At 56.9% G+C, this 25,969-nt stretch overlaps 3 protein-coding genes across 3 annotated transcripts; 2 read left to right on the top strand and 1 right to left on the bottom strand.

Annotated features, from left to right (window-relative positions):
- The first annotated feature begins 315 nt into the window (after window positions 1–315).
- On the top strand, window positions 316–13,316 carry ACADS (acyl-CoA dehydrogenase short chain). Its single transcript, XM_054172878.1, has 13 exons — window positions 316–536; window positions 999–1,112; window positions 1,571–1,682; window positions 1,934–2,106; window positions 7,554–7,717; window positions 9,023–9,172; window positions 9,327–9,438; window positions 9,755–9,906; window positions 10,165–10,335; window positions 10,996–11,133; window positions 11,360–11,455; window positions 11,533–11,589; window positions 12,035–13,316. The coding sequence occupies exons 1-13, from the start codon at window positions 335–337 to the stop codon at window positions 12,185–12,187; spliced, it is 1,794 nt and encodes a 597-aa protein (XP_054028853.1). The 5' UTR covers window positions 316–334; the 3' UTR covers window positions 12,188–13,316.
- Window positions 13,317–15,091: 1,775 nt separating this feature from the next.
- On the top strand, window positions 15,092–21,952 carry ESS2 (ess-2 splicing factor homolog). Its single transcript, XM_054173214.1, has 10 exons — window positions 15,092–15,241; window positions 15,492–15,660; window positions 15,866–15,961; window positions 16,536–16,702; window positions 17,968–18,085; window positions 18,408–18,541; window positions 18,661–18,763; window positions 19,554–19,663; window positions 20,531–20,646; window positions 21,166–21,952. Exons 1-10 carry the CDS (start codon window positions 15,092–15,094, stop codon window positions 21,449–21,451), a joined length of 1,449 nt encoding a protein of 482 aa, XP_054029189.1. The 3' UTR covers window positions 21,452–21,952.
- Window positions 21,953–22,336: 384 nt separating this feature from the next.
- TSSK2 (testis specific serine kinase 2) lies at window positions 22,337–23,305 on the bottom strand. The gene has a single exon (XM_009910310.2). The coding sequence runs from the start codon at window positions 23,303–23,305 to the stop codon at window positions 22,337–22,339; it is 969 nt and encodes a 322-aa protein (XP_009908612.1).
- Window positions 23,306–25,969: the final 2,664 nt, after the last annotated feature.

The raw sequence follows: 25,969 nt of genomic DNA on the forward strand, positions 1-25,969 counted from the left end.
GGGGGTGTCCCCCGGGGGGGCAGCGAGAGGGCGCTGCAAGGGTCGGGGCTGGTTTGGTTTGGGTTTCGCGTCCCTTCTCCTCGGGTATGCCCCGGCCGGGCCCGCTGCCGTCCAGCCGCTCCGCGCAGCCCCGGGCCGACGCTGCGTGCCGGGTGGCGTTCTGCGGCGGGCGGGTCCCCCCTCCGGCCGCGCCCGCGGCGGGCCCTGCTTAGCTTCGCGGGCCCCTCTGGTTGCTAGGCAGCGCCCGGCCCGCACCCTCTGACCCGCCGCCGCCCCGCCCCGCGCTCCCATAGCTACCGAGGGCGGCGGCGGCCATCTTGGCGGCGCCGGGGCGATGAGCGGCTCGAAGGCGAGGGCGGCGGCGGCGGCGCCGGAGAAGAAGCCGCCGCCAGCGGCTGGGGGGCCGCTTAGCCGCCTGCGGGGGCGGCGCGGCTCGGCCGATGCGGCGCCGCGGCCACCGTGGACCGAGTCCGAGTTGCTGGCGCTGGACACGGTCCGGCCCGAGCACGTCCTGGGGCTGTGCCGGGTGACGGAGAGTGAGTGCGGGCCGGGGCCGGGAGGGAGCCAGCAGCGCTCGGCCGCCCTCCGCCTGGCCCCGCCGTCGCGCGTACGCCGTGCTGCTTCGGCAGCGGCGGAGTCTGGGCTGGAAGCGGCCGAGCAGTGCGCGCTGCCCGGCGCTGGCTGGAGCGGGGGGAGCGCTGTAGCCTTCAGCTTTGTTACAACTGCCGGGAAGTTCGGGGCGGGGGGGGCGTTGTTTTCTCTCTGGGCTGCTAATTTCTGCTTTGCTCTCCCACTCCCTTCTCTCTCCTGCTCTGTTACCTGGCACCTAGTGTGCCTTTGTTTATTCTAGCCTCAATTTCCTCCCGTTTTCATGAAGCTGCTGCAAAACAGCTTGCTGCACGTATCTTAACGGGCTGGGGCTAACAGCAGAATAACATCCCTTGGTAACTGCTCGGGGAGTTTTTGAAATGCTGCTAGCTGTCTTCTCTGTCTTCTAGATTATTTATGCAAACCCGAGGACAACATTTACAACATTGACTTCACCAGGTTTAAGATCCGGGACCTTGAAACTGGCACCGTGCTGTTTGAAATTGCAAAGCCTTCTGCCCCAGGTATGTTGTGCTACCCTTGCGGGGAGCCTGGGGAGACTCGAGAGCAGTTGTGAGGTAGAACCCATGCAAACCAAGCAGGAAGGTCCTTCGGTATGTCCTGGTGGTTAAACTCCTCTCCTTGCAGCGTAGGACTGAGTTTAGCTTTGTTGGCAAGCTTGTGAATGCAAAGTGAGCATCATGAGATGGGGGGAGTGCTCTCCACTGCCAGCGTCCCTTCTTGGCTGGTTATGGTACAGGGCCTTGTGCTGTGGCCATTGCAATGGCAGAGAACTCCTGCCAGCCCAAGGGTGATTTCAGCTCCAGAGCCACCAAGGCTGCAGCAGCTGTTGTGATTCATCTCTTACTGTGCCTGTACAAGCCTCTGACCAGTGGCTGAACGCCTAAGTCATAGCCTGCTTGTCCTGGTGTCACCTGCAGTGCCCTGCCGGCAGAGTGACTTCCAGTGCTGTGTTTTCCAGAGCAAGAGGAAGAGGCTGAGGATGACAGCGGTGAGCTGGACGCTAGTGCAGGCCGCTTCGTTCGCTACCAGTTCACCCCAGCCTTCCTCCGCCTGCGGACCGTGGGTGCAACGTGAGTACCAGGGGTGCGGCGCGAGTACCGGTGCCTGGCAGGGGGAGTGAGGCCTGCACAGAGTGGCACTTGGCAGCTGGTGATGGAACTGAACCGGAGAGCAGGGAGCCTGGCTCAGGCCACAGACACCCAGGCCCCTCTCTGGGGTGATGCGTGTGGTTCTCGCGTGGCCTCGGGCGCCAGGCTCTGCCCTTGCCCTCAGCAGCACAGGTAGGTTGTCTGAGGCGGCGTTTGCTGCTCCTTGCACGCAGGGTGGAGTTCACAGTGGGAGAAAAGCCAGTGTCAAACTTCCGAATGATTGAGAGGCATTACTTCCGAGATCGCCTGCTGAAGAACTTTGACTTTGACTTTGGCTTCTGCATCCCCAGCAGCAGGAACACCTGTGAGCACATTTATGAATTCCCTCAGCTCTCAGAAGACCTCAGTGAGTATCTCCTGTCCCACACTGAGCTTGTGTGTGTGCACATGCTCCTTTCCTGGCTCTCTCTGCTTGGGGAAGAAGCTGTGACTGGGGTGAGGGGGACAGAAAAAGCAAGGTGCAGGTTCCTGGTTTAAGTTGGATGTAATCTTGACTGAGTTACAGATTTGTGCTGCAAATTCTCCTCCTTTAAAAATGAAAGCCTAATGCAACCTGTCAAGTCACAGGCTGCAGGAACTGATCAGAATCACAGGGCTGACGTGGCTGATGCCTAGCAGTGTAGCTCAGAAGAGAACAAACCCTGAAAGAAGATTCTCTTGGTAGCCACATACCTGTTTTCAGCACTTGCTTGTCAGGCTTTGAGCTTCGGGGCAGGAGTGGCCCTTCTCAGAGAGGTGCTTTTAAGCCTACCTAGACCTCCACAGACAGGTGTTGTGCAGGATATCTTGATCTTGGGCTGGATGGAGCAGCAGCACATGGCCCATCTGTGGCTGCCCAGGGGCAGGAGGAGGCACAGTTTGTATCCACCCTGCTGCTGTTTGGTTTGTGGATGGCCCCCACTGCCTGCCGCCCTGATTGCTGCTCTGCTCCAGTGCTGCCTCAGTCGGTTTCTAAGGCCATGTGTGAGGTTCCTCCACCCCCCCTTTGTTTGCTTTTGACAGCACTTCTGACAGTCCTGGGGGTGGGAAGAGTAGGGAGGGGCAGGCCTGAGCTTCTCAAGCTGGTCAGCAGAGCAGTTTGCTTCCCTTCCTCGGGCAGGGCAGGGCATCAGCCTGGTGACTGCAGCAGTGGCAGCAGGGCTGGGGTGCCCGAGTGTAACAGCCCTCTTCCCCCACAGTCCGCCTGATGGTCGCCAACCCCTACGAGACACGCTCAGACAGCTTCTACTTCGTGGACAACAAGCTGATCATGCACAACAAGGCCGACTATGCTTACAATGGAGGGCAGTAACCATTCCAGAGCCGAGGGATGCTGTGGTGCCCTCAGCTGCCCTGGCTGTCAGGATGGACTTCAGATGCTGTCTCATGCACCAAGGCCTCTCACCCAAACCATTTCTCCTTGCGTGAGGCTGAAAACACGAAGCAAAGACAACAGCTCGTGAAAGGAAAGGAAACCTCCCTGCCACGCTTCTCTGTCCTACACTCAGCATATCCTGCCTCTCATTCTCTACTTCTGGTCACTTTCTGGTACCTTAATTTGGTGGTGGATCAAGAGGCATTGTTAGAAGGCTCTTGCTGTTACAATCTTTATAGTTAGGCTGCACCTTTAGTGCTTCTGGTGTTCCATCCACTGGGTGCCTGCCCCCTCTCAAGAGGTCAGATTCTTGGGTAAGATGTTTCTTAGCAGGAAAATGTTACCCCTTCAAGCAGGCAGCAACACCTGAACAGCAGATCTCTACTTCAGCTGGGTAGCTCATCTCTTCAGTGCACAGTGGTTTAGTTTGTAGCATGGCTGACATTACTCAGAGCACACTGCAGTTTTACCAGTGAGAAAGATCAGAGACTAATTCAGTTTGTAAGTGGCACAGCTGTCTTCCTTCTGCTCGAGGGGCTTCTGCTGCCCCTGAGGACAGTTTCATCTCTGTTTTACCAGAGTTAAGGGATTGGGGAAGAAAGGGGTTTATCCAGCCTGGTCATCAAGTCAGTCTGATAGCATTTCTGTTTGAGGTCTTGTGGGCAAATTGTTGCATTTTGGAGCTCAGGGGTTGACCTTAGAAGTTAATCTCACTGTTCACCATTTCTCCTGCTTCTCTTTGTAGAGGGCTTTGGGCCCCTGCTACAGAATGTATTGCTCTGTGCATTGACAGCACATTGTCAGTCTAGCTTGGATGGAGGGGAGATGCCAGTCTCGTGGGACCTTGAGGAAAAAGGGAGAATGTGGAAAATCACTTGAAAAAATGTGTGGGAAGCAGAGCTTCCTAGGCTTCAGTCTTTCTGTACTTGCAAACTTGAACGATCTGTCAGAGGTTCTGGAGGGAGGGATGATGCTGGGGCTGGCTCAGTGGCTGTGTTTCAGCTGAGGTGTTAGTAGCTGAAAGCATCCTGGGGCAGATCACTCAGTGGTCCGGAATGGGATTCTTGCTGAGGGAGAAGTCCCAGGCTTCTCTCCTTGTTTGAGCTCCCATCATTCCTGTACCTACTTAAATGCTTTTATTTATGGTTTAGGAAGTTCTCCTGCCAAGGTGTTCACCACCAGACCAGAGGGTGCATTCCACAGCTGCCCTTGGATCTGGCAGCTACAGTAGCATCATGCAGTGGCAGGAGGAGATCTGTATCTTCCCAGCAGCCATACTGGGGTCCAGCTCCTGGATGTGCAAAATATGAGCAAACAAATCCCTTTTCTGCCTATTTTGCTGCCTCTCAAGACTGCTATTTTTCTTGCCCTCTTGCCAGGCTGGTCAGTTATGTTCCTTCCACATGGGAGTTAGGTTGTATCTAGTCTAGAGGGATTTGCTACTATTGGTTCAATTTGTTCCTCGGGACAGTTGAAACCTGACTCCTTGTGGATACAGTTGGTTACCTGTTTCCCGCAGCAAGATTCTGCGTAGTTTGGATTTTTGCAGGATGGAGTGGGGTGGGTCCCACAGCCTGGAGCCTGCTGATGCATGATGGCAGTAGGAAACCACTGCCTTGGAGATTGGTGGTGTTAACTTTGGTGTAGAAGAACAGCTGGCATCAAAGCAAGCAGTGAGAGTATGTGTGGTGGCAGCCATGGAAGAATCTCCAGCTCTTGGGAATATACTTAGGATTAGCCACGTCAAATGACCTGGTATGGGTGGAGCGTTAGTCAAGAGCAACCACAACAAATGTTTTGGGAATGTGGAGGGGCAAGGTCTGACTGCCACCATCAATCCCCTCCAGCACTTCCAAAGGCACTTAGGCAATCCTGTGGAGTTACTTCATGATCGGTAAAACAGCTTATGGAGGTGGAGCCTGAGATGTCTCCTGTGGTGATTGTGTCTTTAGAGGGCCTCCTGCTGTGCCAGTGAGGTGGGAAACGCTTGTTTTGCTGGAAGTTACTTGTGACAAGGCAGAACTGCCTGGAAGTGTTTGGAGATGCTCAGGATTGTTTCTGAAGATCCTCCTGGTGATCCCCTGGGAAACTAGCATCTGGAGCTGAATTTGTACATAGTGTAAATCCAGGTTCCTTTAAATGTTGCTTTTATCACATCTTCTGTACGAAGCAACCTCTTGCTTTTCTTAGGAGTGAGATGATTCCCATCTGCTTTCTGTGTGAGGGAAGCTGGAGTGCTGCTCGCAGCGATGCCCGCCCGTGCCAGCCGTCTGTGGGGCCGGCCGGGGCGCGGCTGCCACCTAGCGGCCGCCTGGCAGACCGCAGGGCCGAGAGGGCTGCCGCTGGTGGCCGCCTCTGCCCGCAGGCATCAGGGGAAAGCCAGCACGCAGTTCTCCGCCGTGGGTAAACGTGTCAGCTGGTCAGCAATAAGGGAGACTGCAGGGAAATCGGAACGCTTGCCGGCAGCAGTAGCACCCCTCAGCTGGTAGCCGAATTTGTTTGCTTTGCCAAATTACAGAAGTCTTGCCCAAAAAGCATGCTGCAGAAAAAAGTCCCTACAAGAGGGCAACCCAGCATGGAGAAAACTGATAGTAATAGAAAAAGTTATTTCCAAACTCCTGTCCCCCTTTCAACTGCTTCCCAAAGGTTCCTTTTCTTAGCTGCTTCCTTCTCTTTGTGGCAGGGATGATATCTGGTAAACAAGATTTAGCAGAGCATCTCTGGGTTGTGTGTTCTGGTGCTTTGATGATGTCTCAAAGCTACTCATTCCAGTGAGACAGGAAGAAATTCCAACAGTATCACATCCTTGTTGGGTGGTTGGGTTGTCCTAGCCAGGTACTGAAGCCAAGGGAGATGCTTCCAGCGTTGGTTGAAGTTTGAGCAAAGGCAAAGGTATCTGTGCAGGCAGCTTCTTTCAGGCCGTGTGCTGAGGTGGAACAAGACTTGGGATCACACTGTGTTCTGCTCTAACAGAAAAAGGGACCAAACCCACAAAGCCATGCTGAATCTGTCCAGTATTTGTCTTTTTAGTACCAGGACCTCCTTTTGGTATTTTTGAGGCAGGTGCTTTGGATCCATGCAAATGAGCCTCCTGGGCAGCTATTTCCATTGACTGAAGAATACATATTGCACCTTGTGAAGGAAGGTCGTCTCGTGTGGACTGGGCAGTGCTGTCCTTGTCCTCTGTTTTTAATGGGAACAGGCTTCCTTTGTGTCTTCTCCTTAGGATTTTCAGTGTCTTCTGCTGCAGAGAAACAGCAGCCTCCTTTCTGGTGCTTGAGGATGTTTATTCCACTAGTTCAAAGTTCAGGAAGAATAAAACAAGTGTTTAGAAGTCTGAAATGAATGAGGAAGGTGGTGGTGAAGTAGTGAGGTCCAAGCATGATAACTGAGCTTCTCAAGCTCCCTTTCATGACACCCTCTTCAGCTGTTTCCCAGTGTTTGTCTAATGCCCTGCTGTCCTGCCACATGGAGCGACCAGTAACTGGTGTTACCCTCGGACTTGGACAATTGCCACGTCTCTGTAGCTTCGCGATGAGGACACGGCTCGGCTGGGGTCGTTGCTTCTTGCTCTGCAGCAAAGGACAAAACAGACACCAGCAAACGCCCTCTGTCTGCCCGGATCTCAGCGCTGTTACAAGACGCTTATTTGTATCTCTCACAGCGTGGCCTTTGGGCACGTCGACCTCCTCCGCGCTGTCCCCTTCGGGCGCTGCTGGCGCGGCCCTTGCCGGGAAGCTGCGGTGTCAGTGCTGGGCAGCGTGCTGGCAGTGCCCTTCCCGTGCCGGGGTGCCCAGCTCCGTCTCGGGTGCCCCGCAGGGTGCCGGCGGCCCCTTGCTCTCCTCGGCGCGGTCGCGGGTGCGATGTATTTGTGTGACCGTGCTTTGTCACCAGCAATAGGAATAAAGCCCCTCCCGATTTCGCAGCGGCGGGGCCTGCGCCTGGCGCCGGCGGGGCGGGCCGGGGGGCGGGGCCGGGGTCCGTGCCGCGCGGGGGCGCTGCAGGGCGCGGCCGCAGTTGGCTGTCCCGGGGGTGATGGCGGCTGCGGCGGCGTTCGTGGCCCGCGGCGGGCCCAGGGGTGAGGGCAGCGGGCTCGGCCCCGCTCCGCCTGGCTTGCGAGGAGGGGCTGCGGGGCGAGGGGAACTGCGCGGAGGTGGGAAGGGGCCCTGGCCCGCGCGGGAGTCGGCGCCCTGGTGCCCTTCAGGGCCTGGGGCGAGTCCCCTGGGGTTAGTGGGGCAGTGCCGCCCTTCAGCCGAGCCCCGCCGCTGGGTCTCGGCCGCCTTCACGAACCCCCCGGGACCGGGAAAAAGTGACCCTCCGGGGAGGCTCCGAGGCGCGCTGTGGGATCCTGCCGGCGGTCGGGCCTTCCTGGGTCGGTTTTGACCCTATCCTCGAGCGTGAAGGGAGACAGCGGTGCTCAGCTCCTGTCCTTCCCCTAGCCCTGGCCTTGGGCTGGCCCCGCCGGCTGCACACCGTGTACCAGACCGCGGAGCTGCCGGAGACACACCAGATGCTGCGGCAGACGTGTCGGGACTTCGCAGAAAAGGAGCTGATGCCTCTGGCGGCTCAGCTGGACAGGGAGCACCGCTTCCCGGCCGAGCAGGTGTGTGCTGCTCCCGCCGGCAGTGGCCACGGCGGAGGCCTTCGGAGCGCAGCTGCCCTGCGCCGCTGCAGCAGCGCTGCCCGGGGCCGAAGCTAAACGTACATTAAGCTCTGCGATAGTGGAAAGTTAAAGCTTCGGCCAACTTGTGGGCGGGTTGTTGGAGTGCAGAGGATGCACGGCGTGTTGTGAGCTCTTCGCTTGCATGGCTCTATGCCTGCCTTTAGTACCATTGAATTTTCAGCTCTTCTGACTGCCCTGTCGGGTGTAATACAATTGACTTACAAAATCAATGAAATGCTTTCATACACTGCACATAACCATGAAAATGCATCATAGTGAGGCAGCCTAGATGAGCTGAGTGCATTTCAGGTTGTGAAGAGGTTGGGAGATGCATGTTGGTCTGGGGCTGTGAGGGCACTGGGATTCCAGAGAAGCTTGTGATTCGCCTTGTGAAAAGCAGTAGCAGCACAGCAGGGCCTGCTGTGCCCTGCTGAGCAGAGTGCCTGCCTGTTGTGTTGCAGTGAAATACTATGGTCTGGAAAAATACACAACTCTTACATTAGCCAAAGGGTTCCAAGCAAGCACAGTCGGAGGCGTGGTGGGTGTGCCACGTGCCCCTGTGTTTGTTCAGGAGTGAAGAAGATAACTGGGGAAGTCCTGCTCACTCTGAGGAAGAAAATGCTTTGCTCTTCACAGTTTTTCCTTGAGAGACCTGGAGTGAGACAGCCATGAAGAGCTTATGGTTAAGAAGCCAGGGGTCCAGCTGGGAAGCTTAGGGTGGAATAATTTGAAATGTATCCAACAGTTACATTTGTTGGCAGCGAGACCTGGTAATGGGAATGGAAAACCACTTGCAAACTGAGGCGTTCTGTAAAGTTCTTTCCTTGTGCGGCCTTAAGCTGAAGCTCAGCCGACTCAGAGGAAAAGCTCTAATGACTTTCACCAGCTAGATTTCCCCCTGAGAGCTTCCAAGTGATAGGAGACATGCAGAAGGGAAAGCTCTGGTGAGAGGCTGAGGAAATGATTGTGGGCTTGTACCTCTATTTCACCTTGAAAAGGTTCTCTCCTCCCTGGTGCTGAAGAGGGCTCTTTAAATAAGTAAGAGTCTTCAGCTCTTGTTGAAGACACTGGGACCAAGGGACACGTACCAGTTTGCACTGTCAGACTTCCATTTCACAGGAGCTGTACACGTGTTTCTCCCTGTGTGTAGTCCTGCTGGGACCTGTCTTTATCTCCAGGTGTCTGCCTGTGCTTGCTGGATGCTGGTGGTGCAGAGGAGTTTACTTCTCCCTTCCCTCCATGCAGGTGAAGAAGATGGGCAGCCTAGGGCTGCTGGCCATGGACGTGCCAGAGCAGTACAAAGGAGCAGGCCTTGACTACCTGGCGTATTCCATTGCTGTGGAGGAGATCAGCAGGGGCTGCGCGTCCAGCGGCGTCATCGTCAGCGTCAATAACGTAAGGGTCCCTGCCCAGGGGGACAAGCCTGGGCCCCCTGCAGAGGGGCGTGCGGGGGAAACAGGAGCTGTGCCAGGCTCTGGCGTGTTGGGGACATTAGGGAGGTGCTGGGCTGGTACCTCCAGGAGTTGCTGACTCAGCTCTGGATTCCCAGTCTCTGTATCTAGGGCCCATACTCAAGTTTGGCTCTGAGGAGCAGAAGCAGAAGTGGATTGCTCCCTTCACCAGCGGGGAGAAGATTGGGTGCTTCGCCCTCAGTGAACCAGGTGATGTGACAGCTCCTGGGGCAAAGAAGCTGGGACAGCTTCTTTCCTGAGCAGGGTTATCATGGACTTCAGGGCTCCGAACTTGTAGCTCTCGGTGCCCAAGGCATTCGCTGCCGTCCCTATGGACCACACTGAACGGTTCTATCCCCTCTGAGTGAGCAGAGCTCTGGAGATGAGGATTTCCCCTTCCTGTTTGGGCCCCGTGGGAGGGACAGTGTTGACAGTACTGAAGCTGCCAGAGTGGTGCAGGTGGGGGTGGGTTTGTGCCCCGGGCTGCCACTGAGTGCCCGAGTGGCGTTCACTGTGCCTGGCTCAGGAAACGGCAGCGACGCGGGCGCGGCTTCCACGGTGGCGCGGCTGGAGGGTGAGGAGTGGGTGCTGAACGGCACCAAGGCCTGGATCACCAACGCCTGGGACGCCTCGGCCACCGTGGTGTTTGCCACCACCGACAAGGCCATGAAGCACAAGGTATGGCCCTGGGGGCAGGCAGGAGGAGAGGGTGGGAGCAGAGGGGCGTGCAGGAGGAGCGCTCTGAAAGGCTCTGGGGACGCTGTGCAGAGCAGAGGAGTGGCTGATGTGCGCTGGGTTTGTCCTGCCTCGGCTCGCTCCTCCCTGCCCCTGGCTTCCTAGGCAGTGCCTTCTGTGAACAACGTTTGGAGACAGCCTCTTGGCAGCCAGGTAGGTGAGAGGTTGGCACCGTTCCTAAGAGGCTGGGTCTCGCTGCAGGGAATTAGTGCGTTCCTGGTTCCCATGCCAACTGCTGGGCTGTCACTGGGAAAGAAAGAAGACAAGCTGGGCATCCGAGCCTCTTCCACTGCCAACCTGATCTTTGAGGACTGTCGGATACCCAAGGCCAACCTGCTGGGGCAGCTGGGCATGGGCTTCAAGATTGCCATGGTAAGGGCTGGCTCGGGGCGCAGCTGCAGCTCCCAAGCTTGCTGTGCTAAGCCCATTCTCAGACCCTGTGGTTGAGAGGTGCCAGCCTGAGCTGCTCTGTCTGATGCCCAGCAGCTGACCCCTCTTGGCAGCCTGGGCGAAACCATCCATAGAGCTTGAGGAATCATTCATTGACTGCAGACCCTTGACAGCACTTCTGCTGTAGTCTCAGGTGGTGGTTCTCCCGTGAGGGAATGCTGGTGCTGCTCCAGGGGTGTTCCAGCAGGGAAGGTGCATTTGGGGTTTTTCTCCTTTTCCAGTGCTCTGTTCCTCTCTTTTGTGCCCACGGATCAAGGGAAAACCTGGTGTCTATTTGTCAGTTAAGTCAAGCCAGCTGCCCAGCAGATGCTGCTCCTGCTGCTTCCCTTGCTTCCCAGTCCCCTCTTTTTGCTCCCAGATAATAAGCAGCACCTCTGCTTTCTGGTTTCCTTCTCCCCTCGGCCTCTGCAGCGCCCAGCACATTTCACAGCTCTCCATTCCTATGTAAGCAGCAATGTTCTGAGTCAAGGAGTCTGCCCAGAGGATCCAAGCTACAGCAGCTTCCCAGCAAGATGAGAAGGGCAGGGGCAGTGTTCCTGATCCTCCTGACTGGCCATAACAGGAACCTTCTGTCCCGTTCAGCAAACTCTGGATGGAGGAAGGATTGGCATTGCCTCGCAGGCCCTTGGCATAGCACAGGCAGCTCTGGACTGCGCCGTGGACTACGCCGAAAAGAGAATGGCCTTTGGGTCACCCATCACAAAGCTGCAGGCAGTGCAGGTATGAGCTGGAGGCGGGAGCACTGCTGGTGGAACCTTCGGGTGTGCCCCGGGCACATGGGGCACTTTGCACTGTCGCAGCTAGACTGGGAGAGTATTTGTCTCCACCTCTGAAACTGACTGCTGGGGGGTGGAGGTGATCCTTTCCCAGCCATGCTGGCCTCAAGGGTGGGGGACCTGTACTGTGTGTGCTCGTGCCAGCTGTGCCAAAGGCTCTCTTCTTGCAGTTCAAGCTGGCAGACATGGCTGTGGCGCTGGAGGGTGCACGCCTGCTGACCTGGAGAGCTGCTATGCTGAAGGACAATGGGAAGCCCTTCACAAAGGTATTTCCAGCCCTGCATTTGTGGGCAGGTGAGGTGCTCCTCTGTGGCACCCTTAGTGATGTTTTCCTTCCCCACAGGAGGCAGCAATGGCCAAGCTGGCTGCGTCGGAGGCGGCCACAGCCATTGCTCACCAGGTGAGCACTGCAGGGACACACATCCTGCCATGGGGATTGGTTTGCTCACACCAGTGCTGGGGGAAGGTGGTGTGGAGTTGACTGGGTTAAGGAGCCCCAAACAAGCAACCCACCCCTCTGTGTGAAAGCACAGTGGCCTTCCTGTGCTGGGCAGGCATTTCTGCTGGCCCCTGGCAGCTTTGTTATCCAAGTCCTCTTGTGCCTGCTGCTGTCCAGAGCAGCGTGGAGTGTGCTGGGTGGTGTGGGAGGGAGCGTGGCTGCACCAGTCAGAACTGCTGGGAAGTGTGCAGCACGGGAAACAATCAGAGCAGCACCTCTGGTACTGATTCTTGACCTGGTTGCAGGCATCCCCACGTGTCCCCTGCTTGCAGGGGCCTCAGCTCCTTTTTTGAGGGAGCTGTGTTCCCTCACCCTGCTCTCTTCCTAAGCTGCTGCCTTGCTGCAGGCCATCCAGATCCTGGGAGGGATGGGCTACGTGACGGAGATGCCAGCAGAGCGGCACTACCGGGACGCTCGCATCACCGAGATCTACGAGGGCACCAGCGAGATCCAGCGGCTGGTGATCGCTGGGCAGCTGCTCAAGGCCTACCGAGGCTGAAGGTGCTGCTGCAGCAGGCACTGCCCCAGAGAGCCTCACCACAGCGCTCAGTGGCTGAGGCCTGGCCCTCCTGATTGAGGCTGATGATGGAAGTTTCCTCACCAATGAGTAACTGACCCTCTTGTTAACATGTGCTGATTCTTCTTTGGAGAGTTCTGTGCCTGGGAGGCTGCCTTAGGGCTGTGAGGGCAGGAGGGAAGAGTGGACCTGTCCTTGTAGCAGGGCACAGGCCTTTTCTTAAACTTGGAGCCTGGCTTTGGTAGTGACCTTTGCTGTTCAGTGAAGGCAGGAGCTCTCCTTGTGGGCCCTGCTCTGGGTTGATACTGCCTCCTCTGCTCAGCCTTCCATGAATTTTGGGCGTGGGACAGCTTGGAGTGAGCTCCTGTGTGGATCCAGGCTGTGTCGAGGTAACCCTTGCCGCAGGAGAGGAGGCAGATGGGAGGACACAGCTACTACCTGTGCCCAGGGGAGCTCTTGCATCACCTGTGGTTGGTTGCCTCTAAACACAAAGGTCAGAAACGTGCCCTTGCTCCTGCCCTGCAGAGCCGGGCGGCCAGCTCACTCAGCCTCTCCTGGTGCAAAGCAAAGGACAGAGCAGCAGCAGTGCCTGAGACTCTGTGGATTTTTAACACCAAAGCTGCTCCCTAAGCTGCTTTTACTGTGCAGACGACTACCCCACAGGAAAGAAGGTGCATGGAGTGGCAGCAACAGCCTTTAATCTCCATCTTGTGGGCAATGAGGAGGAAAGGAGCAGATGACACAGCAAACATTACCAGGAAGCTTTAGTGGTAGCACATACCCTCAGTCAGTGACCCTTGGCAAGAAATTAACTTTGAGAAGGTCCAACGGCCAAAAGAAAAGGTTTAAACTCTGGAAACAAGCTTAAGACTGCAGCCTGTCTGGTCCCCTTGTCCAAGGAGGAGTCCACTAAATGGTTATTGTCCTGCGGTGCCTTTTATTTAGAGTTGTGTGGAGAGAAACACAGAACTCTGTTCTACAAAAGAACAAAGAAGCCAAATAAAACCTGGTTCTAAAGGACCACCCGCTCCCCACTTCCTTTTGTAATGCAAATGCGAATCAATTGAGAACATTTACCTCTCCTCAGAGGAGGCAGAAGCAGAAAGCAGCAGGGCGGCAGGCAGGCAGCAGTGCGCCCAGCAGTGCGAAGGCTTCCTTGCAGATCGCTAGAGGGCAAGGGCTTCACGCCTGCAGCTTTTCCTTGCTGTGATCCCTGGCCGAAGGAGGTGCAAACAGCCAGGGCCTGCATTCGGCAGGGGGACTGCTCCTGGGAAGGCAGAGAGTGACTGCGTTGTGCCGTATGGAGGGTCTCTAGCAGAGAGAGAGGCTCTCCTCGCTTGATTCCAGCCTGTCTCACCGCGTTGATGCTTGCCGGGGGCTCATTTCCACGCTCAGGCAGGGACTGCGTTTTGTGCACATTTCTCCTCGCAGACACCTATCTGAGGCAGGCGCTGCGGGGCCGCTGGCTACAGCGCTCAGCGCTCTCCCCCTGCCGCTGTGCACTGCGAGCCGGCTGGGGCCCCGCCTGCGGCAGTCCTTCTGCTCCCTGCTGCATTTGGCTGCTCCTCTCGGAGCTGCTGTCCCGCGGCCCAGCAGCGCCCAGCCTGCGGCTCGCCAGCGTCACGGCTCCTGCAGCTTCCCACGCTGCAGCACCGCTGTTCCCGAGCAGAGTGAAACTGGCCCTGCACACACAGCGTGGCCGACCTGTGGGGGAGAGTAGAGGAGACTGGCGTGAGGCAGAGCCTGATCATTAAGAGTTCCTCAAGCAGGTTTTGCATGCGGGTGGCCCGGGATTGTTCCACAAAGCCTCCATGCTGGCTGCAGATTGTAGGCAAAGCACAGAACATCTGCACAGGTTCTTGGGAAAGGGATTAGGGTTAGGGCATTCCAAAGAATCATTTGCAGACGTCCTGCCTTATATGTGCATGCCTTGTTAGGTGTGGTAGGGGTCTTCAGAGGGTCTTCTTGATGAAAGCTTGACTCTTCCTCATAAACTTTTCCCCTTAGGTGAATTAACCCAGGTCTTCTCACAGCTCATTGGAGTGATGCAGCACAGGGGCCTCCTCCTGTTTGTTATCCCCAAGAACATTCAAGTGCCTCCTGTCTTCCCTATCTCAAGGACAAGCAGGAGCCTCCTGTCTCCCTCTCTCCTCCAGGGTCATTCCACTCCCTGCCCTCAGAAACATACCTCTGGACACACATTCTTTACACTTACAATGTTCCCTTCATCAGCTCTAATAAACTGAACTCAGCAGCTGTTTGGTGTTGGTTTGCTTTAATTTACTCCAAGGGTGTTTTTTAATCTTAGCACGACCTCCCGTGCTGCCCAGGGCTGGCTTAGGACAACAAGTCATGACAGATGTTGGTGGCCTCCTTTGCCACCCAGGCACACTGCTGGCTCATGTTCAGCCACCCACCAGCACTTTTCCACTGGGCAGCTTTCCAGCCACTCTGCCCCTAGCCTGCAGCATTGCTTGGGGTTGTGGTGACCAAAGTGCAGAACCTGGTCTTGTTAAACCTCATTGTGCTGCGCTCAGCCCAGGGATTGAACCTGTCCCGATCTGCCCGCAGAGCCCTCCTACCCTGGAGCAGATCAGCAGTAGATTTACTGTGGGACACGGTGGCAAAGGCTTCACTGAAGCCCAGGGCAGACGTCGCGCCGCGCTGTCGGCGCGGAGCTGTGCGGCCCCTGCGGGCGGGGCGCTCCCGGCAGCAGGGGGCGCACTGTCCGCTGCGCGCGTCTCCCCTGGGCGGGGCCTACCGGCTCCCGTGGCGCGGCGATATGACGCCACAGCGCGTCGCGGGGGTGTGACGTCACGGAGCGCCGCTCTGCGACGGCGGCTGCGCAGGGTCAGGGGTTCGCAGGCCGCCGGGGGCCCTGCTGCTATGGAGGCGGCGGCGATGGTTCCGGCGGCCTCCTCCAGCGCCTTGGTGCCGGCTGCTGCGGCGGGCACCGCCCTAGCGACACTGAAGGAGGCGACTCCGCCGGCCGCTAAGCGCCCTAAGAAGATCCTGGATGAGGAGGCCTACATCGAGGTAGGCCGGCGGGCCTGCGCCTGGCCTGGCTTCGGGACAGAGCTCGGCGGACCGCGCCGCGGAGCGGGACCCTGATCTCCCTGAGCCGGGCGGCTCCCAGCTCGGGTCTGTTTGGCTCGAGTCTGCTCCCCAGTCTGGGTCTCGGACTCCGTTGCTTGGACTCCAGCGACGCTGTGCAGCTGGCCCCGAGCGGGGCCCGTGCTCAGAGGTGTCCCAGCACGGCCTTGCAGTTGTCTTTCTCTCTCTCTAGAGTTTAGAGAAGATCATTCAGCGAGATTTCTTTCCTGATGTGGAAAAGCTGCGAGCACAGAAGGAATATCTGGAGGCTGAAGAAAATGGTGATTTGGAGAAAATGAGACAAATTGCTATCAAGTTTGGCTCCTCCTTGGGCAGGTCATCAAGGGACACACCTGCACCCTGTAAGAACTGGGGGCATAAGGAGGCCAAGGGGGGGCATGCTGGGGGAGAAAGACCCAAGGGGTAGGTGCCAAGGGCCTTGCTCTGGGCTCCTAACTTCTAGATTAAATTGTTTGGCACATGAGCTTTACTATAGTAGAAGATGTCACAGCAAATGTCCTCTTCTGTGCTTCCAGTAACCACATGAACCTGTTTTTAATGTCACAGATGTTACTCCAGCCACGTTTGAAACCCCAGAAGTACATCCAGGTGGCCTTCCGCTGGGCAGTAAGTCCAAAGCTGGAGTCAAAGCTGCAGAGGAAGGTAGGAAAATGATGTTTGTCTAGCTGAAATTACGTCTGTGAGCTCTAAGGGGGGTGGGAGCTGGGAGTCTAAGCAGTTTCCTTTAAGTTTGGTAGGTGAAAATGATCACTCTGCAGTTGAACTTGCTGTAACATTTTACATTCTGTGTGTGAGTTCTCACTTGTGGCTTTCTTGATGACACTCTAAGGTTTTAAGTCACTTGATCTTTTCAAAGCAGGAGGTTTTCTCCTGTGCCACCTGAAATGAATTCCCTAAGTAAGCAAAGGTTGTAAGGTCAAGAGTTGCATTCGTGGAGTGTATTCAGATGTCTGCTAGCAGCTGGCCACTTGTGCATTCTCCCTTGAACACAAAGAGCTGTAAATGCCATAAGGGATTTGATGTGGAAGTTGGTTCTATGTCTTCCAATCCTCCTAACTTTGTTATTGTACCACTGTATGTGTTTTTTTAACCAAGCTTCATGCTCAGCTTTAGTGGGTCTGTGGAAGACTTGGTCAGAAGGGATTGGGAGTTACAGATGATGCTGTCAGAGAGGGAGGTATTAACCTTTCTCAGGCTTCTGTGCTTCTCTTGCTAGGAGAAGCTGTAAAAGAAGATAAGGATGCACTTCCCAGCTTGGACAGCTTCTTAGCCAAACACACCAGTGAAGATAATGCTTCCTTTGAGCAGATCATGGAAGTGGCCAAGGAGAAGGAGAAGGTCAAGCATGCCTGGCTGTACAGTGCAGAGGAGGAGTACACCCAGGTAGGGAAATGGCTCAGCTCTGTCTCTGCTCTTGCACAATGGCAGGGCAGGGAAACAACCATTTCACTGCACTGCTGTGGTTAACTCCAGTGTTCTCTTACTCCTGGTTTGGAATCCTGCTGTGAGGAGCATCTGTTGGTGCTGAGCATAGGGAGCCCCCCTTCAGATACTGGAAAGCCACAAGAAGGTCTCCTTGGAGCCTTCTCCTTTAAAGACCGAAGAGCCCCAACTCTCTGTCCCCATAGCAGAGGAGCTCCAGCTGATCCTCGTGGCCCTGCTCTGGACACTGTCAGCCAGCACTGCTCAGACCTTGTTTTCCTTGCCCAGCCTGTTGGTGCAGCAGGCAGCTTTGCTGTGCCTCCCGGAGCGCAGCGATGCTGCTGCTATTTCCTTGTGCACAGATGGCACAGACAAAGGACAGCAGCAGCTGATGTCTGCAGTGTGTAGCTGCTGGCAGTAATTACCCGGTTTAATTAGTGTGGGAGGTTTTAGTGGCCACCTTATCAGTGGCTGGTTGCATTCTGTCAGTTTCTTCTGGCATCATTGATGCTGGGAGCAGCACACAGGTAGTTGTGTCAGCAGCAAATGCTTCCACAGCTGTGCTACCTGTGGGAAGGTTTGCAGACTCCCCAGGCACTGAGGCTGCTTCAGCACAAGGCTGGGCTGGTGCAAAAGTTCCTCCAGGGTTACCAAACCTTGTAGAGTGCCTTTGTGTTAGACTCAGGTGCCACATGTTGCTCTTTCTTGCAGATCCACAGATTGCATTGGGCTGGGAGGGAGCCTCCAAGGGCATCTTGTCCAAGCCCCTGCAGCCCCAGGGACAGCTCCAGCTGGAGCAGGCTGCACAGGGACACAGCCAGGCTGAGCTTGGATGTCTCCAGGCATGGAGCCTCAGCCCCAGTCCTGGGCAGCCTTATTTAGCAATGAAGGCTTCATTGGAATTTTGATTAGGAAATAGAGATAAAGCAGTAAAAATCTGAACCCTCTTGAGTGTTGTCACAGCATGGAGTAGAGAGTCATCAACATAATCTTCCTGAGAAGTTAGTTCTTTCCTTCCCACTTGATCTTAGACCAGCACTGCATGTGGCGGTGGTGTCTGCAAGCTCACCTGGGATCGGGGTGGTTTCTCAGGTGTGCTTCTGCCATGCCAGGTGCAGAGTGGTGGGGCAGGTGGCTGAGCTCACAAGCAGCTCTCTGAGCTGTGTGCAGGAAGCTGTTTCACACAGGACTTAGTTGCTTCTGACTCAGTTGCTTCTGCCTTTCAGCGGCGGAATGAGACCCTGGCACTGCCTTCAGCAGAGCAGCAGGCTCTGGAGAGTGTGAAAGCTGGGCTGGAGACCTGGCAGTACACAGCGCGGAACACCCTCATGTACTACCCAACAGGTGAGCTGTGCAGGGGCCTCAGGCAGGCCCCCTGCCTGCCCTGCCCTCCCCTCCCCTGCCTGCCCTCTGAGTGTACAATTGATTATTTCTACACATCAGTGTTGAGTGTTTTCCCTGCTGAGCCCCCTGGAGCCAACCTGACCTTCGGGGGCAGGTTTCGGGTGTTCGAAGCGTGCATCTGGCGCAGACGTTGTCTGGAGGTGCTGGGGGTGCACCCTGCCGCTGTGCTGGCGGGGGGCACGTGCAAGCGTCCTGCTGGCTGGGGGCTGTGGGGCACAGTGCCTGGTCTGCCTGAGCCCTTGCTTAGGAGGTGCTGTTGCAGGTGTGGCTGAGGAGGATGAAGTGTTCAAGAAGCCCAGGGAGGTTGTGCACCGCAACACTCGCTTCGTGAGGGACCCCTTCAGCCAGGCTCTGAGCAAGTCACAGCTCCAGCAGGCTGCAGCCCTCAACGCTCAGGTACTCAGCTACTGTGCTCCTTCTGACTGAAACCTTGCTGGGCTCTCGCCTCTGGTGCTGTCCATCAGCCAGGAGAGCTGTGTGTGTCCCACCTGAGCGGCATTGTCTCTTTGTTTTAGTACAAACAGGGCAAAGTTGGACCAGACGGGAAAGAGCTGATACCCCAAGAGTCCCCAAAGGTGAATGGATATGGATTTGTGGCTACCCCCTCTCCTGCCCCTGGTAAGAAGGTTTTCCTGTCTCTCTGATGTTTGTTCAGCACTGGGGGAGCATTGCTGGCTCAGGTGAGGAGACAAGGATCCTGTGAGGGGCATCAGCCGGGGGCTTTCTGGTGTGGCACGTCTGCCAGCTCGATGCAGAGCTTCACTCCTGCTGCAGTGCACTGGCAAGAGCAGCCAGGTGGCCCCGTTCGCCTCTGATGCTCCGAGTGAACATCTGAGGCTTTGTGTTTGGAAAGCCTGTGGGTGGCAGTGGGAGTTCACCTCCTATCCCCGTGGTAAAAGCCTGGACAGTAACATTTTCTAGGCAGTGTCAGGCTCTTGGGATCTGTTCTGCAGGTGCAGCTGTTAGCCAAGGTGCAGCAGTGTTTGGCAGGGGCTGGCCTGAAGATGAACTGAGGGCACAAGTGGCTGTGGCATGTTCTGAAGTCCTGTGCCTATTGCCCTGCTTTCAAACAGTTCCACACATAGCAGAGAGGATGACTAGGACCACAGGAATAATTGGAAGTGTTGCTGAGAGAAAACTCCCCAAATAGCAAAATAAACAGAGGGAAAGGACAGTGCTTGGGTGTGGCAACCCAGGGGGTGGCACAGCCACAGCAACCCTGTGGCTTTGAGGCTGCACACTTGGAGAGGGAACCTCTTGCTCCAGCTCAGCGCTGGCTGGGACTTCCCCTGCAGCAGAGAGGCTCCTCCCTCTGGGAAGGGGTCTGCTGCATCCACGGCGTGCCTCTCTGGGCTGGTTTGGGTACAAGCAGTCCCATGCTGAGCTGAGTGCCTGGCTGTGTTCTCAGGTGTGAGTGAGTCTCCCTTCATGACGTGGGGTGAAATCGAGAGCACCCCTCTGCGGCTGGAGGGCTCGGAGACGCCCTACGTGGACAGGACACCAGGACCTGCCTTCAAGGTATCCTTGTCTGCACTCAGCACCTTGCTCTTTTGAGGGGAGGGGCTGAGAAGGGACAGGCAAGCGAGCAGCTGAGGCATGAGCATGGCTGTGGGAGTGTGGCACATGCCTGGGCTCTGCTCCCAGGCCTTGAGACTAACGATCTGGGTTCTGCTGGGAGGGTGGAGGTGCACGCAGCTCCAGGTGACAGCTTACCTGGGGCAGATAGCTGAGGTGAAGCAGACACTGATGGCAGGGAGCAGGACTCAGTGTTTGGCAGAGAGGCTTGCCAAGGAAGCTGGAGATGGCTCATTTCTCTGATTGTATTCTATGCTTGAGCAGAAGCTGTAGGATTTCCTTCTGGCTGTCAGAGCCTGAGGCACTGCCACTTGAGAGGAGGAGAGGTGCCTGGCCCTGCATGCCACCTGCCTCCTGCTGGTGCCATTGAATGTGAGCTGTCTGAGACTCTTAGTTTAAGAGAGGTGTAATTTGCTGTGTGTGCCTCTGCTTTGGCAGACTCCAAAGGCCTTGCTTGGCTCTTCTGCTGCTTAGCAGTGTCAGTTTGCCTGGGAGCTCACTGGATGCAGGCCAGGCCAGGCAGGACACGGGTGACATTGTTTGTCTAGGGGGGACAGCAGGAGGAAATGCCAGAGGTAATGGCTGCTTCCTTGTCTGAACTGGTCTTCCCCTTGCTGCTGCTTGCTAAGGCAGGCTGGAGCTCTCTCTGTGTCTTCTCTGGCTCTGCGTAGCAGCACAGAGCTGTGTGCTGTGCCCACTCTCCCTGTGTCAGATCCCTGTGGGCTGGAATCCAGCTGTGAAGGTGCTTTGGCTCATTGGTGCACGCTCACAGGAGTGCCTTGGCAGGTGACCTGTGTGCTGCATTTACAGATCCTGGAGCCTGGGCGCCGCGAGAGGCTGGGGCTCAAGATGGCCAATGAAGTGGCAGCTAAAAACAGAGCAAAGAAGCAGGAGGCTCTTCGGAAGGTGACAGAAAACTTGGCCAGGTGAGAAGTGACAGCGGGGCTGGGGGTGGCCATGCTCTGGTGAGATGTGCATCAGCACAGGCAGACAGGGAGGACTGATAAAGAGCGCTGGAAGCAGGAAGAGGAGCAGTCAGACTGCACAGACATGAGCAAACTGAGCTGCTGAGGGAAGGTGGCTGCTGGCTGTCCCTGCTGCTTTCCCTGTCAGCATCACTCCCCTGCTCTGCAGCCACCCAGCACAGCAGCTGAGCTATGTCTTGCTCATGGCAGAGCAGACAGTGCAGGGCTTGCTTGGCTGGCTCATGGCAAGGGTGGAGCAGGCTCAGAGGAAGGAACAGGTCTGGGAGGGATGCAGGAGGTTCCCTGTCCCTCTGGAGAGAGAAGGCTGCGTCCTGCTGCAGGCAGGATGAGTTCTGCAGCACCGAGGTCTGCTCTGGGGGGGTGGGCACAGCTTGTCTCTGGAAGGAGGCACTGATGCCCTTCCTGATAAGAGGCAGATTTTTACTGTAAAATCTTTTAAACCTCTTTGCTCCATTGCAGCCTGACTCCCAAAGGACTGAGCCCAGCCATGTCCCCAGCTTTGCAGAGACTGGTGAACAGGACTGCAAGTAAATACACCGACAAGGCCCTGCGAGCCAGCTACACTCCTTCCCCTGCCCACTCGGCAACTCCTGGCTACAAGACCCCAGCAAATGGGCCCCACACCCCCACGGGCACCCCACACCCCAGGACAGTCTCACAGACACCAGCAGCTCAGGACACCACATCAATCACAGACAATTTACTGCAGCTTCCCAAGAGAAGGAAGGCTTCAGATTCTTTCTGAGCAGCAAGGGCTGAGCTGCCTGCAGGATGGCTGCTGGGAGCCCTCTGCCAGGGGTGGTGTCTGGAGCCAGCTGCTGGGGCAGCAGCCGGTGGTTACAGGATGTGGGACCAGTGCTACTCTGGACTATGGAGCTAAAATAGCCAGGGGGTGCTCCTTGGGGAGCAGAGTGCCTCCTGCTGTGGTCTGACTTCCCTTTGAGCTGTGTGGGTGGGGTGCACAGGACTGCTGTAGCTTCCTGCAGTGGCAGAGGAGCTGCTGGCCTGTGGGGGCACAGGGATGGTTCTGTGGGGGTCAGCTGCTGTGTGCAGGCTGGCCATGCACTTCAGTAGATCTCTGTACAGGTACAGCTATTTATAAATTGTGGTTAATCCTTTCTAAAATACTGAGCTGAGCTCTTTTCCCTCTTGCCAAGCTTGTTTGCTTCTGTGAGTTGCAGCAGAGGGGGCACAGCCCTGACGTGACCAGGAGCTGTAGAGGGCTCTGTAACTCGAGGGGAGGTGAAACCGATGCTCTTGAGCCTGTCAGGAGAGTTGCTGCGTTAGGGAAACTGTGCAGAGGTTTTCAGACAGAAGTTCACACCTCCTGCCCCCTGCCTTACTGCATCCAAACTGTGGCTGGTGCAGGTGTGAGCTGGTGTAGGCAGGAGCCTGAGCAGCGTGAGCCTGAGAGCTGTTACCTGCCAGTGGCACTGGAAGAAACTTCCCAGCGTGTCCAGACAGTGACTGTCTGCAAACCACACCAGAGACAGCTCTTGGAGAGGAACAGTGCTCAGCAGAGGTGAGTGCCAACAGCAAGGGCTGCTGCTGAAAGGGTGCAGAGAAGCTGGAGCTGAGAGCCAACAGCGTGCAACTTAGACCAACTTTATGATGTTCACATCAGCCACCCTTAGGAGCCTTCCACTTCCTTCTCTCCTTCTCCTTCTGCTGAATGCAATTTGCTTTGCTGCTGGTGCTCAGACTTCCCTTCTCGTGGGTTTTGGGAACACTCCCCCTCCTCTGCAGCTGGGAGAGGGGAAGGGATGGCAGGTTTTGGAGTCTGCAGCCACGAGTGTTTCAAAACTTCATCTATGCACAGCCTCTCAGACACGTTGGGCTGCAGCAGGCGGGAAACGAGGTCCTCGAACTCCGCGGTCCGGCCCCGTGGTTCGGGGAAGGGGATCCGGTGCTGCTTCTGGAGGAAGATCATCTTCCTGACGTTGGAGTCGTCGAAGGGCATCAGGGCATAGACCATGGTGTACAGGATGACGCCCAGGCTCCAGATGTCGGACGCCCTGGGGTCGTAAGGGATGCCCTCCAGCACCTCGGGAGCCGCGTAGGCGGCGGAGCCGCAGAAGGTTTGGCTGAGGATGAGTTTTCCGTCGTCGCCCCGAGACAAGGGTTTAGAGAAGCCAAAGTCTGCCAGCTTGACGCTGAGGTCCTTGCTGAGAAGGATGTTCTCACATTTCAGGTCCCTGTGGGCGAGCTCCAGGTCGTGGCAATACTTGATGGCAGAAGCCAGCTGCTGGAAGGCGACGCAGGCGACGTCCTCCTTCATGGCGCCCGTGGCCCGGATGTAGTTGAGGAGGTCTCCCCTCTCCCCCAGCTCCATCACGATGAACACCTTCCCAGACGAGGCCTCGAAGATCTCGTAGGTCTTGACGATGGAGGGGTGGCTGAGGCGCCGCAGGGCCTCGATCTCCCTGGGCAGGAACCGCTGCAGGAAGTCGCAGGGGATGCGCTTCTTGTTGATGACCTTGACGGCCACGGTGCGCCGCAGCCGCTGGCAGTAGGCAGCCTTCACCTTGCCGTAAGAGCCCTCCCCGATGGTGCCGCTCAGGACGTAGCCTCTCTTGCGGAGCACTGCCGCATCACCCATGGCGCTGCGGGGGGCTGCGGGGCTCGCCCGGGGCCCGCATCCTGCGCGGGTGGTGTGCCCGGGCAGCAGGGTGGCTGCCAGGGCGTGCTGGCCGGGTGGGCACCCCAGCGCTGGCTGCTGTGTGATGTCACAGGCGCAGCCTCTGCCTGGAGCGAGCCCTTCGTGGAGCTGCTGGGTGACATCACCCAGGGCAAGACCTAGCATGGAGCCACTGAGGGACGCTGCCTGCCTGCTTCATACAGTGATCCCTGGCTGCAGCTCTGCTCACAGGGTGGAAGGACCTTAAAACTGTTCCTTTTCTTGCCTAAAATGGTTTGAAATGAGAGCAGAGCAGGTTGAGATTGGATGTCAGGAACAAGTTCTGCCTTGGCTTCTGATGTTCAGTGGCCTTGATCCTTGTTGGGCAGCTCTCCTTGGCAGGGCTGGGATGGTGCTTTCCTTTCCCTCACCAGGGCTGTGCTCAAGAGCTCTTTTGGCTGTTACCTCATGGGCTCCTTAGGGAAGGAGGTGGCTTCTCTGAAGTTCACCTCCTTGTTCCTGCAGCCCCTCCACTTTGTAGCTGGTAACTGGCTGCTCTGGTGGGCTTTGCAGCTGGCCCTTTCTTAAGCCCTTAACTCAGGGAAGGAGTCAAATTTTGCCTTCCACCTTCTGGTGCTCTTGAGAAAGGCTCAGGCCAACAGGTTGCTGAGAAGGGCTCTGAGGGTTGGCTGCTTTGCTGTGAGCAGCACCTGGGGCCTTCGGCCTGGTGTTGGTTTCAGCTTGCTCAGGTTTGTTTCACAACTGCAGCCCATGCAACTCCTGGCACTTGATGATGTTGATCACAACACAGGGGCCAGGGGCAGCCCTGCTTTGTCTCCCAGCAAGGAGAACAATGTCCTTCTGCAGAGCAGAAGTGGTGCTTCTGGCAGCCACTCTGGGGCTTTCCATTGGCTTTTTCCCCGCTCCTATTCGCAACCTGTGGCTAATTAATGAAGTAGAGGAGCAGTTTTAACCCTCCACAGCCTTCACTGGAGAGCTGTGGCTGCTGGGCTATGAGCTGACCTTTGGGTGTGGTGTGAGCCAGGCTGGGCAGCACTGAGCACCTCAGCAGGGAGCAGGCATAACCAGGTGTGTGCACATCCTGCAGCCTGCCTGGCACAGGGCAGCCTGCTGAGAGGTTTGCTGTAATCAGGTGAGGCTTTGCTGAGGGAACATCCATGGAGAACCTTAGCTCCCTGAGCAGTGCCTGCAGCCTTCTGGAAGCTTTGGGGCTGGTCTGATGCTGTGTTGGTCTTGGTGGAGAGCTTCCTCTGCGCAGCTTCTGCTGCCACTTCCCAAGCTCCTGTCCCAGGGCACTTGGTGTTTGTAGTGCACCTTGCAAAGCTCACAGGATGAGCCCAGGCTGCTGGGGGCTACAAGGGACCCCTGGAGCAGGTCCTGCTTCCTCACATTTGTGCCTTTTTCCCTCAATCTCAGGCTGCTGCTGCAAACCTCAGTCTGGAGTCAGGCCCCAGGGCAAGAGGCAGGTTTGGCCACCCTTCCCTGTGAGCCCCTTCCCTCTGCTCTCCCAGGCACATCTGGGCACAGCTGGCCAGCACTTGCTGCCTAGAGGAATGCTGATTCCCAGTAGGGAACTGGGAGTGCCTGAGACGTGCCAGCTGCTGCCTGCCCTGAGCAGAGGTACTCAGTGTGTTAACACTAGCGTACTCTGTCCTCACCCCTGCTGCCCAGGGCACTGGGATGCCCCCAGCTCCCCCCAGCACAAGCCTGGTGTCCCTGCCTGGGTTTGGGGACTGGTGCAGCTGTGCAGGGCAGCTCTGCCTGGCAGCTGCCTGGGCACTGTCAATCCTGTGATGTCCACTGGGGCACCAGGGGCAGGGTGTCTCTTGCCCTTCACCCTTGTGCTGCTGTGTGCTGGGGCCATTGCCTGTTTGCTCAAGGGCTGTGGTGCTTGCTTGGCACATGTGTGCTCCAGAGCTGGCTGTGGCATGGGGATGTGAGGTCTGCTTGCCAGGGGCAAGCAGCGTCTGCCCTATTCTCACGGTGGAGGTGTCACAGGGTCTTTATTTGTACATTGTCCCGGGGCCTGGCTGCCACAGGCATGGATGAGGGATGCCCTAGGTCGCTCTGGGGTCATGTGTGTGGCTGGGCAGCAGGAAGCCAGCCTGAGAGCAGCTTCTCCCCACAGCACCCCTCGGGAGGAGCAAAGCTGGGGAAGTGTGACGCCCCTGCCCCGTGCTGCAGGATCTTGTCATGCTTCAGGTCCCCATGGATGCTCTGAGCATGCCAGCACTTGGCAGCCCCTGGGAGCTGGAAAAATGGGGTTTGGCCTAAATCTTTCAGGCAGCCCCTGATGCCTGTGACACACTCCAGCAGGTCCCCAAGCAGGTGTCCCCAGCCACGCAGCCCTGATGTGGCCCCACAGGGCTCACAGCTCCAGGCCATGGAGCCACAGTTCTCTCTCGCTGCTCTCCCAGCTCTAGCTCTGGGAAGCAGCCCTGCCCAGCTCTGGGCCAGCACCAGTTCTCACTGCCAGGTTAAACTGCCCTGGTGCAGCACCAACGTGGCTGCTTCCCTTCCAGTCACAGAGGAAACTTCAGCTCACCTTGGGCAGTGGCTGTTGAAAGCCTTTTGATCCCAAACACTACCTGGGCTGAGCCACAGCAGCTGAGTGGTGGCTCTGGG

This window comes from Dryobates pubescens, chromosome 25 (genome assembly GCF_014839835.1).
Source record: "Dryobates pubescens isolate bDryPub1 chromosome 25, bDryPub1.pri, whole genome shotgun sequence".
NCBI lineage: Eukaryota > Metazoa > Chordata > Aves > Piciformes > Picidae > Dryobates > Dryobates pubescens.

Bases quoted from the DNA above. Each gene is read 5' to 3' on its own strand.
- ACADS (XM_054172878.1), top strand. From the start codon at position 335: ATGAGCGGCTCGAAGGCGAGGGCGGCGGCGGCGGCGCCGGAGAAGAAG. The intron at 11,134-11,359 runs GTATGAGCTGGA...CTCTTCTTGCAG, and splicing joins CAAAGCTGCAGGCAGTGCAG to TTCAAGCTGGCAGACATGGC. The intron at 11,456-11,532 runs GTATTTCCAGCC...CCTTCCCCACAG, and splicing joins ATGGGAAGCCCTTCACAAAG to GAGGCAGCAATGGCCAAGCT.
- ESS2 (XM_054173214.1), top strand. From the start codon at position 15,092: ATGGAGGCGGCGGCGATGGTTCCGGCGGCCTCCTCCAGCGCCTTGGTG. The intron at 18,764-19,553 runs GTAAGAAGGTTT...CTGTGTTCTCAG, and splicing joins TACCCCCTCTCCTGCCCCTG to GTGTGAGTGAGTCTCCCTTC. The intron at 19,664-20,530 runs GTATCCTTGTCT...CTGCATTTACAG, and splicing joins CACCAGGACCTGCCTTCAAG to ATCCTGGAGCCTGGGCGCCG.
- TSSK2 (XM_009910310.2), bottom strand. From the start codon at position 23,305: ATGGGTGATGCGGCAGTGCTCCGCAAGAGAGGCTACGTCCTGAGCGGC.